Here is a 20,372-nt window from a genome sequence, read left to right as displayed (position 1 = left end):
CATATTTATATATTGACTGTGTCATTACTTAGAGGAGTCTTTTAGCTTTGGAATAAAAAGTTTCTATGTTCTATCTTTATTAAAACTCTATTTATTGAACCTTTTATTCTGAGGTCATGTGATGACATCAGAATTTTCGGGTCTCTTTTGGTAACAAGTCTGCCCTGAGTAGGAGTCGGATGGTAAGGAAAAATCAGAGTTGGAGTCGGTAGATTTTTACGCGACTCCACAGCCCTGCTCCTATTAAACGTGAGATATATGATTCTTATAAAAATTTAAGAACAAATCAACATAATGGGACATCAAATACAGTTGACAAAGAAGACATCATTTATGTTGCTGAATAATCAATTTAAACCAGTGTTTTTCAACCTGTGGGTCGCAAAGCCATACACGGGGGTCGTGGGTAAAAGAAAAAGACAAGTGTTTGTAGGTCCTACACTACAATAAAAAAAAACTACAATTTCAGTGAGAAGTCTGTGCTGTTTATTTTACAGTACAATTAGCTTTTTGATCGATATTTAAATCTCAACAGAAAGAAAATTAAATACGTAGTTTTTAAAATCACTGACATAGTTTTAATATAGCCGTGGGGTCGCCAAAATTTTTTAACTTGTAAAGGGGTCGCATATTCAAGAAGGTTGAAAAACACTGATTTAAACAAAATAATAATAGCACCATTGTAACAGTAACAGAACAATTATTATTCATTTTTGCAAAAAATCTTTAATAAAAAATGTATGATAATGAAGTTTTTCTATAATAAAAAACCATGTGAAAACTGAATTTGATGTTACTACATTTTTCACTTACCAAATCGATTAACTCCCTCAATCACACCAAAATCATAATAATAATGAGGATTATAGCATATATATGCTATTTTATACATTTTATGTCATTAAATAAAAGCTACATATACAATAATACATTCTACAATCTTTATTTGAATTTATATTTTAAAAGAAATTTTTAAAAAAAAATGTATATTTGTCACTTTTCTCCACTTTTTATTTTATGGAATTAATCGATTTGGCAAATGAGCAGCGCACATATTGATTTTAATTATTGTAAAATCACTTTTTGAAAACTTAAATATATATTTAATTTAAGAAATTTTGTGTTTATGTTCACTGGTGTGATAAGCCCTAACATAAAATAACTGTATTAAGTTAATATTCCACAAGTATAACGTTAGACATTAAGGGCAAAAAGCAAAAAAACAATATTTTTGATTCAGTTTATGATTATATACAGTAAAATATATAAATTCTGCTGATAATTTCAATTGTACATTTTTATTAATTAATAAGAGTATGAATCAGTCTCCATTTTTTTCTAAATGCTGTATTTAGAAAATTTTTATCATATATTTTATATCATCATCATTATTGCTTTCATTGTAGTTAACTTCCTGAATCACAATAGCAAATTATGTTGATAAGCTTAAAGTTAAAAAAGAGTTTTACTAAATAGTTTAAAGGTTTAATCTATTTAAATTATGATATACAATAACTTTTATGTTATTAAGTTGCACAATAGATTTTATTAAACAATGAAAAGCTATTATAACAAAATTATAAAAATAAAATACTAGTTTTTAAATTTTTAGTTTTTATGAAGACAAAGAAAATGATTGCTAATTTTTAAATGTTTAAATAAATAATGCTTTTACATATATCTTAGTTTGGTTATTTAATTTTCTTACACAGTACTTATTATGTAAAACATGAGAATAATGTTCATTTATATCATTTATCTTTTAGTCAAATTTTTATTCATGAATTTGAAATTGGAAAATTTTTAAAATAAAGTCAACAATGAAAAATAGTTTAAATTTTTTCATTGATAATTTTATGACTATTGAGAAAAATTTCTGCAGTAAAGTTTGTGTTAAATATTTGTTAAACATTAATATAATTAATATAATAATCATATACGGTAATACCCCGAACTTACGCCATAGGTGCGACCGAGCGATAACCGCGTAAGTCGAATTCGCATAAGTCGGGTATAATTTCGCAATTTCTGTAAAATCCAAGTCTGATGTATGTAAGCTAATAAATGTTCTCGTTAATCTTATCTCGTCTTTTGATTTATTCACGGTTGCAAGAAATGACCACATAGTCTCTCAAGTCTCTGTAGATATAGCAAACACAGAAATAGCTACAATTTATTTTGTGTTATTTATGTGTCGATTCCGTGCAACACGTCCGAACATGTAAGCTGAACAATAGTGTGGGGGTGAGTAATCAAGAGTTGCGTAGCGCTCAAACAAAAGACGAATCGACGAGATTTGAAAATCGCGTAACTCCGGGTTTGCGTAAGTCGAGGTACTACTGTATGTGATATTCTATGAAGTATTTCTTAAGATCAAAATATATAATTGACTTTAAATTCTCATTATATTTGTTTTATTATGTATGCATTCTTGTAAATTAGGAAAAAGGGAAAAATACTGTATTATATATTTCACTTATTATGAGATAATGTAAAAAAAATCATTCTTCAATATGCAAGATATGTTAAATTATATTAATATTTTTCATTTATGCCTAATTTTTTAAAACAAGAAATTATATAATTGCATTTCCTAAGTAAGTTTGATGTATTTATTTTTCTCAGAAGTCTGGAAAGCACTCAAGAAAAGCTCTTTCCAGGCTTTTGAGTTTTTTTACAGCCATAAAATTAATTCGTTTGCATTGCTATTTAGTTAGGCATGAATTTTAGGTTGATGGAATTATATATCACTCTGTATTTATTCTTTATAATTTACTACTTATGTTTTGACATTAATAATCTTCTGCTAGATTAGGAACTATATTAGAGAAATGCAATTAATAGAGTGGTGCAGATTATAGAGAATTTATGAAACTATTTGTAAACTACATTTTTTAAATTATTAATTATAGTATGGGAAACCAACATCATCATTAAAACATTAAACTGAATAGCAAAACTTTTAAAGTGATATTTTATTTAAAACTTCTTATAGATGTTTGTTTATAATATTTGGTCTGCTTTTTTTCCTCTTTAAGAAATACAATGTTTAAATTTGGCAAAAGAATCTCAAGTCATAATTACACTATTGAATGTGACTAGCCATTGTCTTGATTTAAAAGATAGGAACTATATTAAATGTAAAAATTGTAAGTTCTTCTACAGTGGATAATTTCATTATTGTTTTAAATGCAATTTTCTCACAGTCGCATTGCTGGTCGCCAGTTCATGATGATCAATAACTAAACATGTTAAGAGGCTCAAATCAAACAATGAGCAGCATTAATAAGGACAGATAGCAGTAGTAAAATATAACTGATTGCTGGTAGATGTAATACTATTTAGCAGCAAATCTCCTAAAATTTCTTTAAGCTTCAATCTGATTCAAAAGTAAATTTATCGAGCGTGAGCTTTGCAGAAAGGTCGACCTCCTCTAGCATAAAATCCCTGTCCTTCTAAGTTTTTATGACAGATCTGCAAAAGTAAGAACATTTAAGAATCTCAGAAAATTTTCCAATTAAAACTTTTAGACAAATAATGCTTACTGTGCATTTGAAACATTGAGAATGATAATTATTATCTAAAGCTTCCACCCAACGATCTCCAGCTTCAATTGGAAAACCACAACCAATGCATTTAGTAGTGAATAATTCATTCCAATCTAAAAAACAATTTTTATTAAATAAAAATTATATATTTGTTTTTATAGAGCAACTATCAAATATCTATCTAACTATTTACCTTTTTCGCAGTATGGTTGACCATCTTCCATGTAAAAAGAACTGTTACCAAAAGGTTTATGACAGTTTGCACAGACAAAACATTGAGGATGCCAATGCTTGTCAAGAGCTTTAAGACAGTCCTAAAATATTCAAAAATTTTAGATTACAGCCAAAACAATAAGAATAAAGAATTAAAAAGTATTCTTACTCCTTTGATACGAGCACCACATTTACTACACATTGGAGCAAAGTATGCTTCATAGCAGTGTTCACAATACAACTGCTGCTGCTCTTCAACAAATCCAGTGTCTTGTAATGAACGACGGCATTTATTATTACTACATAAGAAATGATCAGGACACCAAGTCTTTCCAATAGCAACAATAAATGGTCCTCTGAAATATTAACAAGTTTTATTATTATTGTTTTATTTAAATATTATTATTATTTGATATATAAAAATTGTTTATTTTATCTAAAACTTCTCATTTAATAACATTTACCTTGCATCAGTTGCTTGTAAAACAAAATAATTATTTTAATGAATAGATACTATTTATTAATTTGAATTTACATTTTAACAAGTGTTTTATTTATAGTATTAACATTACTAAATAATTTTATGTTCATTCTAACCTGATTGGAGAACCGCATACAGCACAAATTGGAATTCGAACACCTGGACCAACTTGAGATCTTAATTGTCCACGACCACGTCTTGGAGCAGGATGGGATCCAATTCCAGATGTAATGCCTATTGGGGAGGGTCCAGAAGTGGAACTAGAAGTCCAAGATTGAATGCTGGTTGTTGTGATGCTTTGGACAGGGATATGGGGTTTAGGAGCAACAGCAGGTGGTGTTTTAGGAGCAGATTGAATAAATTTAGGAGTGGTAGGGATTTTAGTTGTAGTAGACTGAATAAATTTAGGTGTAGTAGGAGTTTTAGGAGTAGTTGGAGTATTAGAAATATGTTGAGTTCCAGGAGGAGGTCGATAACTAGGAACAGAAGGAGTAGCATTGGATTCAAGAGTCTCTACAGGAGTCTGTTTTGGAGGCGGCCAAATAAACTTGGAACCGCCTGAAAACAACGAAAAAAAAGAGAAAGTCGAGAGATATGAAATAGTTTACAGATATAGTCTATGAAAACAGTAAGGTAAAAGATTAATAATTCAGGAAATCATTTCTGAATTACTAACACAAAAATAAGAATTTTACAAATTGACAGTTACATAAAGTAGATATATTAAGTAAAGGACAGAAAACCTTACATAATTAAAATGACTAATTTATTTAAATAATTTTGATCTATTTCAATTAGTTAGACTATCACACAACTACCAAACACACTGAAATCAGGATAGGTTCACAAAAAAGATTTCCTGTCCGACATCACTGTTAAAATAAGATATTTATGTAATTGTGTTAAACTTTTTGAGAATAAAATGATAAGTATATATTTAAAACTAAACATTCCCAAAACCAAAGTTGATGCCATTAATGCATTTAATTGATCTGAGAAAGATAAATGTAATATATAATTGAATTTGTTCAGTCGAGTACTGAGCGATTTTTTTTTAATTTATATTATAAATAAAAATATAAATTTATTTTTCAATGGAGAATATGAACTTATACTTACTTGATAATGGTTTATGTGCATCAGCTAGAGGCGCAGTCTGTGGATGAGTTATTGGTGGAGTAACTGGCTTCATTGTAGGAGCTAGTACAGGTGGAGTAACTGGCTTCATTGTAGGAGCTAGTACAGGTGGACTAGCTGGTTTCATTTGTGTAGGAGAAGCAACCTTTGGTACTGCATTAGATATTGGTTTGAAAGATGGTGGTTTGGGTTGAACTAACTAAATAAAAAATAATAATAATTTATATATAAACCTTTTTTAAAAGGCTTCCTTCTAATGTTTGTTATATTGACACATGGTTCTTTTAATTTTTCTGCTGTGAAGACATTAAGAGGACTTTTTTCAATATTGATCATGGCTTTGGTCAGTCTCACATGTTAAGGGATAGGAAGTGTAACATATAGGGTAACCAACCCATGAAAATTTTAACCAATATAGATCCAAACTTTCTTAGAATACTGCTGGTGTCTTTATTGTATTGGTCATCTAGTCATCAGCTTATAGATCATGTAACCATTTCTGATTTGTTTGTTTTTTAATGGAAAATAAAGTTTAAATTAAAATTATGAAAAATAATTAACTAATTCAAGCAGAAGTTAAATATTTACTTCAAAAAAAATCTATAAGTATATTTAATTTAATTTGGTTACTAATTTTGGATACATTGCATAATAAATTAAACTGATAAATAAATAAAAATTAAAAAAAACTAACTGAAAATGGTGTATTAAAAGTTGTAGATGGTGACATGGGAGCAGCAGTACCAGGTGTTGTAGGAGCTGTTCCAGGAACTGTTTCAGGTGCTGAAGTTGAGTTCATTCTATAAAATGTTATGGAAAATTAATAATTCACTGAGATAATCAAAATTTTCAAATTATATTAAGATTTATTAACAAAATAAACTAACTGGCCCATTGTTATTGGTTCAAAATCTGGTATTGTAAAATGCAACATTTTAGATGCTTGCTTTGCATGTATATCACAGTATAATTTGTCATTAACATTATAGTATCCTGAAAATATAAATTTAATTTATATATATATATATGATATATATGTAAATAAATAAATAATTAAATATATATAATTATTGCAATTCATACCAATATTTTTAAGAGATGTTCCACAAGTACTGCAGCGAAAACATTCAGGATGTAATGGTTTATCCTTAATACGGACGAATACACCTCTAAAATATGTATTTTCAGTATATTAAACATTTATAATCATTTAAATTTGAAGTCTAATGTCGGAATGAAGAGAGATGTTTTTGATAAATATCAAAATATGACTAATAATAAATTAATACATTTATTTCTTTTACTTTATAATACTCACATAATGACTTTTCCACATTCTACACATTGATTAGGATTTAGCTGTTCAGGTGGTTTTTCTGATGGAGGTTTAGTAACTGGAGCTTCTACATGTCTTAATGGGAAAGCACGCTCACATGTAGGAGATTCTAAACAACAAAGTATGTATTCATTAGAAAGCAATTTATTATACTAAAAATTAGTCAATTATGAAATTTGATAGTGTTTATATACTTTCTTTGTTTAGAATAAACCCTGAGAATTTTTTTTTTTCAGTAATAAAATTATCAAAATCTTGGTGCCCTAGTACTGTACATCATGTATATAAAACATTTTTTTTTTCTTGTTTAAATTAATATGCCTAAGATGACAACTTGCCTATTGAAGTTTTTTTAGTTCTGATATTTTATGGATTGGACCTCTTACAATGTGTGTTCATTTTGCTGATTGATTGGGAGAAGAAAATAGTTATAGTAAGAACAACTTTTGAACGTATGAATTACAATTAACTAAAAAATGATTAAATGTACCATAATGAATTTGCATCTAATTGCTTTGCATGTACTGTACATGTTATGACTTTTCTTTCTCCATCCAATCAGCAAAACAGATACACATTGTTTAATGAGGTTATACTTTTGCTTAGGACCTCTTATTAAATTAATTGATCATTTAAAATCAGAAGCAACAAAATTTTTAATAAAAAATTGTCTTAAATCTATAGGCTTACACCCTAAACAATGATATAAAGTTCTAAAAAGATTGGTTTTTAATTAAAATTTATTAAAAAAGAAATAGATGCAAGAGTATTGATTATTTTTGCTATATTCAAAGTACAGTAATACCTCGACTTATGCTACCCCGACTTACGGGAACCCGGAGTTACGCAATTTTCAAATCTCGTCGATTCGTCTTCTGTTTGAGCGCCACGTAACTCTTGATTACTCACTCCCCCCCACACTATTGTTCAGCTTACATGTTCGGATGTGTCGTGCGGAATCGACACATACCTACAATTTATTTTGTGTTATTTATTTCTGTGTTTGTTATATCTACGGAGACTTGAGAGACTCTATGTGGTGATTTCTTGTAACCGTGAACGAATCAAAAGATGAAATAAGATTAACGAGAACATTTATTAACTTACATACATCCGACTTAAATTTTACACAAATTGCGAAATTATACCCCGACTTACGTGGTTATTGTTTGGTCCCACCTATCACGTAAGTTCTACTAATCTGTAGTAAATATGTTTATTAAATGTACTTTTACCTTTACCAGTGTCTTCATGTACCATTCTATACACAGCTGATTCTTTATTGATAGGCTGTTCTTCTTTTAAGAAGTTGATGCTATGAATATTAATTATAAATTTATAGTATTTATCTATATTATTAAGTTATATTTTAAAAAAGGTTGTTAATCTTTTAATTAATAATAAATAATTAATGATGGTATATACCCTTTAGCACCACTTGCAAGTACTTCAGTCTGGGCAGAAAGAGTTTCAGCAATATTATCCATTGAGTAAATATTTGCTGGTGAATTATATTGTTTATGAACAACAGCTTTAACTGTTCCATCTTGCATTGTTGCTGAAAATGGTCTTGCACTAACATTATGTTTACTTCCAATATGCTGAACCTCCTGAAAAGATGATACTGTTGAAGTTATTTTTACTTAACTATAGAAGTTGAAAAATTTTATCAAACCTGTTTGTTAGCTGCAAGTGATGTTTTTGTTACAGGTTTAGCTGTTATCTGAGGACTCGGAGCTGGGATATCTCCTATCGGTACCACAGCTGGTTTCCAAACTCTTGTCTTTCCCCTAAAATTTTAAATATAAACAATTTTAAAAATATGTAATTTTAAGAGAAATTATAATTATTAAAATCATAAATATAAAAGTTTACATATCTGACATTGTAAATAATTTTCTAGTTTTTGTGACAAAATTTAAAATACTGTAAATAGATACCATATTTTTCTTTTGCCTTATAAGATGCATTTGTTAATACCTAAAATTTATCTGGCAATTAGGATGTTTCCTGTAAACAAAATATATCTTATACGGTAAAGAATATTTTTTCCCCAAACAATCAACACTATAAATGTGATGCATCTAATACAATACTATGTCTTATTTTAACACAATTTTTATTATGTATCAAATTTTAAACTATGGTAATAACTAAAAGTAGATAAATAATATAAAAAATTATAAACTTAAATTATTAAAGAAAAGATGCTCTGTAGTATGAAACTAATTTTTCTATTCAAGACAATTGTATTTGTAAATACAATTCACAATTGTGAGTGTAATTTGTAAAATATAATATAATTGTATTTATATTAAGATAATTATCCTAATATACAAAATAGGAATTCAATAGAGTGACCAGATTCAAAATTGATGAACCAGGACATGAAAGGTTGCTTTTCTTATGTTTGCTATTTTATCTATAAAAATAGTTCATGTATAAGTTATGTTTAGTTTTCATGTTTCAGAACAAAGAATCATCTAAGATTAACACATTATAACAAAATGGATGTTACAGAATAGCTCTTTTACACTATTATAATTACTTAATAATTAATTTTTTGAAAAGTATGCTTCACTGAAAATTTAAAATATAATTCGAGCAAAACAATTGTACTGTATTAAATTCTTTATAACGGTATCTAATTCAAAGGTCATTTATATCTGAAAAATAACTATCCAACAATACATACTATGCAATATAACTATACTAACATGAGAAATTTGCAATTTTTAGACAATTAAGCTCTCATTTAGAATATGTCTCCAAAGTTTTTAGTACGATTGATAGTAATTGAATAATTGATTTTTATATTTCAAAATTTACTAATTAAAATTTGATAAAATCATGTTGGTATAGGAAAATATCTATTAATAGAGAAAGATGAAAAGTAAATTTAAAAAAAAAATGAAAATAATAATGACTATAGTAAATCATCGTTTTTCCTCAAAACTGTCCTATTAAAAACGATGTTAAATATCTAGTTCAGTATGCATTATATTAGCATTCATTAATTATACTTCATTAACAGCTAAAAAAAAAATATATGCTACTAGCTATTAATTTTCAAAAACTATCAGGAATGAGTGATTTATTGTTAATTTCATGTGTGGTTTCTCCCAGCCAGGTGATGGAACCCCATCTCTTATCACCTTGTTGTCTCCATTATGGGTCTGGTTGAATCCACAATATATATGGAAAAAAGGGCTTTTTACTGCCAAAGAACAGAAAAAGTTAAAATGAAAAATATTGAAAGATAAGTTAAACCAGGAACTCACTGAGCTGTAAGATAAAGTTGATATAGAGTTTTTTAACATTCAAAACTCTTATGATTAATTATTAAGAAGCCAAATTTCACTTCATTCTAAGAAAACATGGCACTTAGTAAGTTGTTATTAATATTAACAAAATATGTGACAGATAAAGGACCTCATCAGCCTTCTGATGAATTTCACTTCCCAAAATGTTCATTTTGAAGGAAAACAATAGTGAAATTAACATTACAGCCAGTGTGATTTAACAAGTGAAAGCAATACACTATGTTTCTGAAAAGTATATTGTATTCTATAGTTTCTGTTGCTGCACATGGAAAAGCCATAAATTTAAGTATGGAAAACTGGGAATATTCTTTTGCAACTAAAAATTTTTGTAATTGGAAAGATGAGCTAGTATAGCCTTCACATATCACAAAAACTGGCTATTGTAAGAAAAGTACTGAATTTATACTTCCCCACATGAAAGATGTCAGAAAACAGCTGTCAAAGGCTCATGCTACAGAGAAGGAAAAAATCATAGACCTATAAAGAGAGCTGGTATTATTGTCAGCCATTACAATGTATCATGAAATCTTAAATTATTTTACTTTGGCACTTTTTTGTAGACGTCAGCACTTTGCACTTCCCAACCAGACTTTTTTCCCTATGGAAAAGATTAAATCCTTAAGGTATTGCTTCCCCTTCCCAGTAGTACTCACATCTGTACCTAGGAAGATTTAGAAATTAGAAAAGTTGAAATAACTGTTGAAAGTAAAATCTTTATAAACTAGGAGACAATGACCATAATCATGACAGCCACTTTCCTGCTTTGGGTTGGGCTAATTTTTCCCCTTTCCTATGGTCCTAAAATATGATATATGGTGTGTCAGGTTGACAAGTATCTTTTGCCTAAAGATCTGAACATGTCAACAGATTGTCAATTAGCCATACAAACAGTCAGAATGATTGGATAACAGGAGAGTGGGTTGAGACTATTAGAACTTGATATCTTACATGTGCACTGTAAATGGTATAAAAAATATATTGGTATCAATATGAAATTTGATCATACTTCAAATTAATTATATCTGTTTTATTAATAATGGGAGTTGTGCTGATTCTGATGTAATATTAGGGGGGCTTTTACAATATGTTTGCTGACAGGGAAGGGAGGTAGGAGTAAGAAATGGCCTATTTTTTGATATTATATATGTAGATAATCCCTTAAGCATAAAAATAAAATATAAAAGCAAAATCACTGAAAATATTACACTTAAAAGTACATATAATAATCATTGGCAATATAGAAAACTTTGCTTATTTTTTAAAAACTGTAGGATATTAAACTTTCTAAAGTTATAAAGATTCAATTATTCATCCCATCTTTGGACAAAAATAATTTCTGTTTCTGATATGTATAAAAATAATGCTTTTGATATTTAATCCTATTAACATTTAATATAAATACAAATATTTTACATATATCAAAAATTAAAGCATTATAAAAAAGTTTTCAATTTCATTATAGTAACATAGTAAATTCTTAGAACATTCTGTATTCACTTTAAGATATTTTGGGCAATTTAAGCACAAATTTTGATTTAATAAATTTAGAATATTCAATAACATTATGTACAAAACAAAAGCTAAATTTTCTTAGAATTTAAATGTTAATGGTACTTTTTTTTTTTGTTTTTTCCATCCTATGGGCACTAAAAGAGGATACTGTATTCTTTATCTTTTGTCCATACTCAAAATCTTATTTATCAAACTCTTTCCATTCATCTTAATTACCCTAAGTTCAAATGAATTGCAATAATTTTTTATTACTTATCCATAAGTTAATGTATGCAAACAAAAACAAATTTCTGAATATAAATTACATTAAAAAATAATTAAAAGGGACTTTCTGGTTCCGTAAGCTTTGTTTGCTATATCGATATGTTGTGAAACGCAAAATATTTGCATTTACTATGTAGGGGTGGTTCAGTTTTTTTTAACACCCTTCACAATATCGTCTTGATTTTCAAATTTTGCCCACTGTACTAAATTCTGATGTTGTATATCATTTGATACTGTATATGTATGCAATTGATGATGTCTCTGATCTTAAGTCTTATTTTTCTTTAGACTTTTCTAGTGATTAATTTTTCAGTTGCACCTCTTTTGAAATTAAAAATAAAAAAAATATTTTTTTAATATCTCACAATATATGCATTTACATTAACTAGTGTGTACATTGACAATAGGTTATGCTAATATTCTGAACAAAGCTATTTTTACACATCCATATATAAAAATTTATGTCGGCAATCTTGACCCAACAGATTGTTTAAATCTGAACAAACAAAACATTAGCAAATTCATTAAATCAATTGAAAGAATATTTCACATTCTAAGTTTACATATATTAGTTATATTCAAAAAAACACCAATCAGAATAAAAGTATCTTTAGTTGAATATTTTGTTCATAAATAGGTAATGTGTAAAAATTTTTATGAACAGGCAGCCATTTACATACTATTAAAACAGTAAGAAAAATCTATATATATATCCTCCTTCCATCTGCTGAGAAAATAACAGAGTTTACTAGTCCCAATATGCTCTAAAACTATAAATATTATAGAATTAAATTTATAGTTAAAAAATTTGAAGTCCCATCAGGCCTGAGAGTTGTCGGAAATTTTTTTTTATCTAAAAAGGGAATCTTTCAGGCTATAAAAGGTTTAAATTACAGAATGGTATTCAATTAACTGTTCGATTTAATTTTTCATAAAATTCCATCTGTTTTAATTTTGAAAAATAGAATAATCTTCTAATTATAAATTAGAGGTTCAGACTATGTACGAAAAATTATTTAATTTTTGAGTCTATCAATTAATCCTTTTCACACGCCATAGAAGTACACCTTTTACATTGGTTTGAAGACATTTTTAATAATGTAAAATTTACCTATTGTTATTTGTTTTTAATGAAGTGATGTCTTCAAACCAATGTAAAAGGTGTACTTCTATGGTGCGTGAAAAGGATTAATTGATAGACTCAAAAATTAATTAAATAATTTTTCGTACATAGTTTGAACCTCTAATTTATAATTAGAAGAAAAATATCCTGTGTTCATCATGAAAGAATAATCTTGTATAATGTTACAAAAAGATTTAGAGTAGTTTTACAGATTATATATTATGTGATTGAAATATTGTAGACAGCAGTTGTCTAAATATGTATGAAAATTATTAAGCATCTTAAGTAAGCAACATGTAAAACAAATGATATTTTCATTCTAACTGCATTCAGGAAAAATTAAATTATCCTAAAATAGGCTGACCATAGCATTTACAATCCAACCAGGGACACATTTCAAAATCAGTGAAAACAGTGTGTATTGTAATTTAATAAACAATTTCAAAAACTGAGAAATAATAATCAACCTAAAAAAAAACACACATGAACACATTACATATATGAATAGCATGTGAAAACTGAAAATGTGTACAAACAAAATATATTCTAAATCGGGTCAGCAACCTATGGCACATGCCAAACGTGGCACTCTGATCAAACAGAAATTACTAAAAATTAAATCTTAATTATTAGATTTCAAAGTCCATTATAACCAATTTTGATACTATATATAACAAAATTGGTACTGTCAGGTCGGCACCCGTAATAACACTATAACTTAGGTTCGGCACAATTGCGAAAGATTGCCGACCCATTCTAAATTAATTTCACTCTCATATTAATAATTGAAACAAATATAAAATTTTTAATTTGAGTTTATTTTTGAAAATCTTTTATCTATTTTTTGATCTACATTGGAATATTGTACAACTTGTACTACACACATTAAAATTAAATTAACCTCAATCAATACAAGTTAAATGGAATCCATAGAGTTACTTCACAGCAAAAACTGCACACACTGTCTGCAGGACTTAATAAATAAGCAATTTGTCACTTTGTTATTTATAAAAAAAAATTAATATGCAAATTTGTTATTTGTAGATTAAAAAAATAAAGATATACAGAAATAAAAGTCTGATATAAACGATATGGCAAATATCAATAACTGAACATAAAAAATGAATTACTCAGTTGTATGTTTTTTGTGTAGTAAAGAAAATTATAATTAACAAATTAAAAATCGTCGTGGGCAGAGTCAAACTGGTGAACAATTCCTCTTTCTTTGAATGCCCTGGCTTTTAGTTTTTCCTTTTCCTGCTTGGCTTCCTGTTCAATCCTTTGAGCCTCTAATATCTCATGCACAGTTACTTGTTCTAGATTGGTGGATCGTTCCTTATCTAAATCAATCTCTCCTAAAAGAACCACATTTTCTCCTCGAATAACAAACACGCCTCTGGGAATATCTCCAAATTGGTTTCCCACGTGGATCCTCTCGATCGTCTGATGTAGAACCAAATTAGCAAATTGATCGATACTCCTCAAGTAACCGATTAAAGTTCGACCATCTCGGAGCAAAACCATTAACTTTTTGTCTAATTCTTCTAATAAACTAGCGGTCCCGGGTAAGTAGTTGTTCATTTTCGAAAAATGTCAGTTCCGACGAAACCAAAAACATAACGCCTACCCTACGAATACGCCATCTTGACTTCTATGCCCTCTACCGGTCGATGATTAAAGACGTCATTTTAGTAATAACGAAAATTTTTTTTTTTTTAAATGACATTTCTTTTTAAATCTCTTCAAAACTTATTTTAATTAAATAAATTTAAGAAATAATAATATAATGTTCCGATATTTCTGATTGTTTTAAATTAATTTATACTTTAGATTTTATTTATAAGAATTCGTGCAGTTTCTCGGACGTAATGAGAATCTGCGAGATTATAATAACTATTTTTTGACCATAATAAAAATGGCTGTTATAAAAAATAAAATAAAATAAGCCTGATGCTATCACAATGGCATATTCTATTTTTCAAAATTAGTCTATTCACGAAAATCGCTTTTCTGATTGATTAAACAAGTATTACGCTATTTTTTAGAAATAACTAAATATAGTTTTTCTTAAAAAATAAAGATAAAATTCCTCCGTTAAATATAAATATAAGCTAGCGATATAAGCCAGAATATAAAAAAAGATGAAACACATTTATGAACTTTGCTTTAAATGTCTTCCATCCGACAAATTGTCAATGTATTGTACTTGCAGATCGAAACGAAATCGTACCAACGAATAGGAAGATTTAAAATTGAATAAGCGTATTTAAATTTTGAGTTATGCCCAATATTTTAGTATTAATGATAACTATTTTTGTGTGTACTTATCATGCACCGTATACACTTTACGTATAAATTACAACACTTGAAATATTAGTAAATAAATATAATATCAATATAAAGAAAGTTATCGCTGATGATAAAAATTCGCAAAAGTTTTCTTTCTTTTTTTTGCATAATAAATACCATTCTGTAAGGAAATTTCACTTTTGAAACAAAGCGAAGCTAACAAAATTAGGAAAAATTTCCTTACGACGTATGTTTAATTGGAATTCAAACAAGTTCTGCGAGATCTAGCTCCTAAAATATATCTATAGATAAAATTATAAATTTTGCGTCATGTAATGTTTTTATCAAATGACTAAAGCTGTTGCAATTTTATTTTTTAAACATCTATACCGATTAGCCATAATCTTATCATATAAATGTATATATTAAAACCGTTTATTAAAAATTACAAATACTAAATTTAGACACGAGTCCACTTAAATATTTCATGAAGCATTTTATTTTTATTAAGCTTATTTTTCTATTATGATCCATTAAATTATAAAATATTTTGTTAATTGCTTTAACTCGTGTAGCAACATATTTCCCCCCTCTATACTTGGATCTCGCTTTAAATAATTTAAAAAGAAATTAAATTTAAAAAGCATACTGTCAAATATAATATTACAATGCTTTTAAATATAGATAAATTGAAAGATCTATATTGTACTATCGACTAAATTAGAAATTCAGATGTATTGCGACATAAATGAATGACTCGATTGAATATGTAGAGTTACATAAATGTATAAATAAATAATGGTGATAAATTAAAATTTCCATAGGTCAAATTTCCATGTAGATAAAAAATTTTTTTATAGTTTTAGTAGTTAGTAATTTGCATATTATTTAAAAATTTTTTAAAGTGTCGTGTCGGTCCTAAAACTTCATAGTGTTTCTTGGAAAGGTAATAGGTAAGTTAATTGTTTATAAATTCTGATGTTCGGATCAACTATTTTAAACAAATACAACTTATTCAGTTTATAACCTGTAATTATCATTTATAATTTTCGACATATTTTAAAACTTACATAAGTCAGTTTTCCTTTTACTCTATTTTTTAATGTTTTAAAATATATTATATTATAAACATTGAAATAAAAGATTTTTTTAATACAAACTATTAAAATAATGAAGTAGTAAAGTACATTTTATTACTGAATTAAAACTATTCATTTAACTAAATATTTTGTATATTTTTATTACTTTGAGAAAGTTTTTGATGCTAATTTTACAGCTATTAATTTGTCTTTTAAAATTCATAAATGTTAATTAAAAATGTAATTTTATAATATTTATATATGTTTTTTTAAAAATTTAACGCTCTTCGCTCTTCACTAACAAATAAGAGAACAATACAATTATTAAATAATTCACTCATTCAAATAAATAAAATTTGCTGAATTAATGGTATTAACCATTTCAATTGAAACATATTACCTCTTAAATATTTGATTTATGACTCCGGAAACGATGGGACGTTCCAAGGAGAAAAAAAGAAATGTACTTTCAGAAATTTTATATTATAATAAATAAAACTAATTTCATTATACAAATAAAATAGAGAGATTTAAATAAAATTCTGTTCTGATCTTATTATTATTTAGCGTTAATTAATGCCGATTTGGAATTTAATTAAAAATGTGTACGGCATCAGGAAGAAGGAATGAAATTTTGAAGAGTTTCTGTTACAGTGTTATCTTTTTGGAATTCTTGGACTTCATTTTGTGAACGTTTGCCAGATCATAACATAATATATATTAAAACACGAACTAGTTTTCTAGGCACGGATGGGAACGTTTCCATATCCGGCTAGACACAGTCGAAATGACTCACCACTTCTAAGTACAACTTTTCGAAAAGATCAAATATCAGTTCGTTGTAGCTATTAAACTCTTACGTTCCGTACAAAACAAACAATAAACAAAGCAGAAAATCTCATAAAATTCCCTTGTTTTACGAGTTATTAGTTAAACGCGAGATACTGTACTTCAGTTTCGATTAAAGCTAAGAGAGAAAGAGTAAAATGGAGGCAAGCGGTAGCAAACCTACGAAGTATGGATCTTATCTATATTTTAATTATTATATCGAAGTAAATTGGAAAGAAATTCTAGTTATGTAACATATGTAATGTTATCTCGTTTTTAAACTCCGAAATAAACATATCAGAGTAGACGCAACAAAATAGTTTGTCTATTTTCATAGTTTAACTAAAAATAACTTCCTGTAGCTAATATCACCCACTCTCTTTCTATGGAGGCCTTGACAAGAAACAGACTGACACATCTCGGTAGCTTCCCGAAAGATTTTAAAAAAAAAAGAAGTAATTTATAGATGAGAAGTCAGAATGAGTGGATAAAATAATTTTAAAAACGTTATCCAATACGATAAAGAGATTGTAAGTCAAAAATTGAACTAATTTCTTCTTAGTTGTATTAAACATTAAAACATAANTAGTTTTATATCAATACTTTATTTTTCTAATAAAATATAAATTTAGATATTTGTAATCGACTAAGAAATTCTTAAAATTAGCTTTAAAAAAAACGCTGGTAAAATTATAAGCATTATTCATCATTCCTCCTAAGGGCATGGTGTGTTTTAAAAGTTAAAATTGACTATCAGGTAAAGCATGTCAGAATTTACTAAGAGAAAAACTTCTCAACCAGATGTGCAATATCTAAATCTGAAGCATTTCGTAAACAAAATTAGCTTGAAGCATTTTCTTTTTACCTTGTCTAACGTAAGCTAGCTGATAAGATACGACGTCACGCTTTCTATACCGAAAAAAAAAATTTTTTTTTACTAATATTGTTCCCTACGACATAAATGTATTTATTAAACACACAAATATTAATTTAAATACTTTATTATTTTTATTTTAACTTTTCTTTACTTCTTAATACGTATGCAATGAGCAAAAATAAATTTCGACACATTAGTAGTGTCTTATATTTCATATTGATCCATTCGAGTAGCTCTAAGATAAAGTGGTTTATGAAAAAAAAAAATTTTTATATGGCAAATTTAGAGAATATTCTGTTACATTATAGGATTTCCTTTCTTGAAAATTACTCAGAAAACTTAAAATAAAAGAATTTATTAATTAAAAAGTATATAGCAATTCATTTTTGACTTGTTTATAGTAAGAGATGCTTGTCTTGCCGCGCGTTCCAAACAAGGTCAATAGACGGGCAACCATCTTGGCGTCAATGACGTCACTAGTCATCGAACAAAACTTTCATTGAGAACAGGCGAACAGTTAGCCTTTCTCCCACCACAAAAAAAAAATCTTGTAATAAATGAACGTGTTTAATTATATAATAAATTAAAAGAAAAAGGGATTTCGTTTGCTGAAATCGGAATTTAATCTTACTCTGTTTTAGCATAAACGCAATACGGGAAGCGTTAACTCCATTAATAAAAATTGTAATTATTTCAATATAAAAAATCTTTCTAATTCTGGTTTGTAAATTAATAAAAAAAAAACCTATCTTTTTGGAACTTACAAACCAGTAACTGAATCATAGTTAATGAATTTTGCAAATATTTGGCAGGCATTTGGACCTAGGGTGACTAATCTTCAGGTAGAATTTTCTTATATAACTTTCCAAGATTAATCGCTTCTTATGTAAATATAACGTTTTCTGTTATGTTTGGAACCGAATTAAGACGATTAAATATTTTAAAAAATACAAAAAAGTATGCTAAAACTTAACACTAAGTTAACTTAAAAATTAGAATGAAATCTCAGTCAGAACTTAAAATTACTTAACTTATTTATAGTTATAAAATATATAAATATATTAAAATTTTATTTAATGTTTCAGAAAGATATAACCTTATTCAACATAATTATAAATTATTAAAGATTGTGGGTGGCAAAGTGAAAGCGTGACACGCTTCCACTAGGAGGGCCTAAATTCGAATCTTACTCATCTTTCTATTCGTGGATGGCTCCTCTTAGTGTTTTAAAGAAAGGCGGAAACCGATAATAAAAAAACCCATTAAATATAAAATAAAACTTTCATAAAGTTAGGCTTTTAACATAAATTTATATTTAAATATTTATTTTTCATCTGTCAATTAAAATTTGAATGAAATTTAGATACATGAATCATCCGAATTCCAACTAATAATCATAAAAATATTCTAAAGGTTAATCACCTATTATCAGTCTACGGTATAGATTTTTCGTAACTCGTCAGTTATAAAACTTGTTTCGAATTTATCACTGATAAATACAAAATAAATATTGAGATTATTCAAATTATGTTTAATTTTAATTTTTCTTAAGAGTTTTGCGGGTAGAGAAGTTAAGAATTCGGGGTATGACCTATAAGATTTTACAGTAAAAAAAAATAGTGTTTCTGTTGTTTTTTTTTTTTATGGTCACTCAAAACCTAGCAAAGTTGTTTCATCTTTGCTAGGAAACAAGACGTAACAAACTTGCCACCTGTATATCAAATATTCTCTCAAATGCTGTAGTATTGATTTATATTTACATCTTAATTAATTTTATTGAATATTTTAATACCTCTCAACAATCATTTCTAATAAATTTCCGGATTTCACAATAGTATCTTGAGCTTCCTTGTGTTTCATAGTCTCCGTACTACGTCCCATAATTTTTAAAATCGCATCTCCCGTTTGCAATCCTGCTCTCTCAGCGATGCTATCAGGATTCACCTATTCAGCAAAAGTGGAGGTGGAGGATGTGGGAGAGAAGAGAAAGTGATGTTAAAAATAACTATACTTTAGTTCAAGGCTATGCGAGAAACACTGCTGTAACTAAATATTGACGGCTAAGTGCTCTAGCCAAATATGGTTAGCTTCCATCAAAGTTATATTACATGGTATTTATTGACGAACTGATTTCAGGACACTGAACTTTTGTCTTTCAATTTGTCTCAACATCCGACTTAACGAATTTAAATTAAATAACATCTGATTGGCGTGAACTTGGCCGATGAGGTTACAGCTGTGTTTCTCCACGTGACAAAAATATTATAGAACAAAAATATTGTACTGTAATCGATACACAAAACAGGTGTTACGTAAAAATGTTTAATCATCAAAACTTAAAATATTTTACTTATATACATAT

General features: G+C 27.7%; 2 protein-coding genes across 3 annotated transcripts in view; both read right to left on the bottom strand.

Annotated features, from left to right (window-relative positions):
- Positions 1–2,953: 2,953 nt before the first annotated feature.
- LOC111631382 (PDZ and LIM domain protein Zasp-like) overlaps positions 2,954–20,372 on the bottom strand; it is a 19,272-nt gene continuing 1,853 nt past the window's right edge. The window contains exons 2-15 of one of the 2 annotated variants that reach the window (XM_023375612.1): positions 19,803–19,954; positions 8,391–8,505; positions 8,141–8,325; positions 7,951–8,030; positions 6,698–6,824; positions 6,463–6,548; positions 6,267–6,372; positions 6,074–6,179; positions 5,362–5,578; positions 4,359–4,476; positions 3,931–4,117; positions 3,742–3,862; positions 3,546–3,661; positions 2,954–3,474 (exon numbers count right to left, since the gene is read on the bottom strand). In XM_023375612.1, coding sequence (XP_023231380.1) covers positions 3,397–3,474; positions 3,546–3,661; positions 3,742–3,862; positions 3,931–4,117; positions 4,359–4,476; positions 5,362–5,578; positions 6,074–6,179; positions 6,267–6,372; positions 6,463–6,548; positions 6,698–6,824; positions 7,951–8,030; positions 8,141–8,325; positions 8,391–8,505; positions 19,803–19,954 — 1,794 coding nt within the window. In that variant the 3' untranslated portion in view covers positions 2,954–3,396. Of the gene's footprint in view, positions 3,475–3,545; positions 3,662–3,741; positions 3,863–3,930; positions 4,118–4,358; positions 4,801–5,361; positions 5,579–6,073; positions 6,180–6,266; positions 6,373–6,462; positions 6,549–6,697; positions 6,825–7,950; positions 8,031–8,140; positions 8,326–8,390; positions 8,506–19,802; positions 19,955–20,372 lie in introns of both variants that reach the window. The other variant, XM_023375611.1, reaches the window with a different exon arrangement.
- On the bottom strand, positions 13,735–14,642 carry LOC111631383 (U6 snRNA-associated Sm-like protein LSm1). Its single transcript, XM_023375613.1, has one exon. The coding sequence runs from the start codon at positions 14,516–14,518 to the stop codon at positions 14,114–14,116; it is 405 nt and encodes a 134-aa protein (XP_023231381.1). The 5' UTR covers positions 14,519–14,642; the 3' UTR covers positions 13,735–14,113.

This window comes from Centruroides sculpturatus, unplaced genomic scaffold, assembly GCF_000671375.1.
Source record: "Centruroides sculpturatus isolate CEXI.00-Female unplaced genomic scaffold, Cexi_2.0 scaffold479, whole genome shotgun sequence".
Classification (NCBI taxonomy): domain Eukaryota; kingdom Metazoa; phylum Arthropoda; class Arachnida; order Scorpiones; family Buthidae; genus Centruroides; species Centruroides sculpturatus.
This window is presented reverse-complemented; position numbering and strand designations above follow the sequence as displayed.

Bases quoted from the DNA above. Each gene is read 5' to 3' on its own strand.
- LOC111631383 (XM_023375613.1), bottom strand. From the start codon at position 14,518: ATGAACAACTACTTACCCGGGACCGCTAGTTTATTAGAAGAATTAGAC.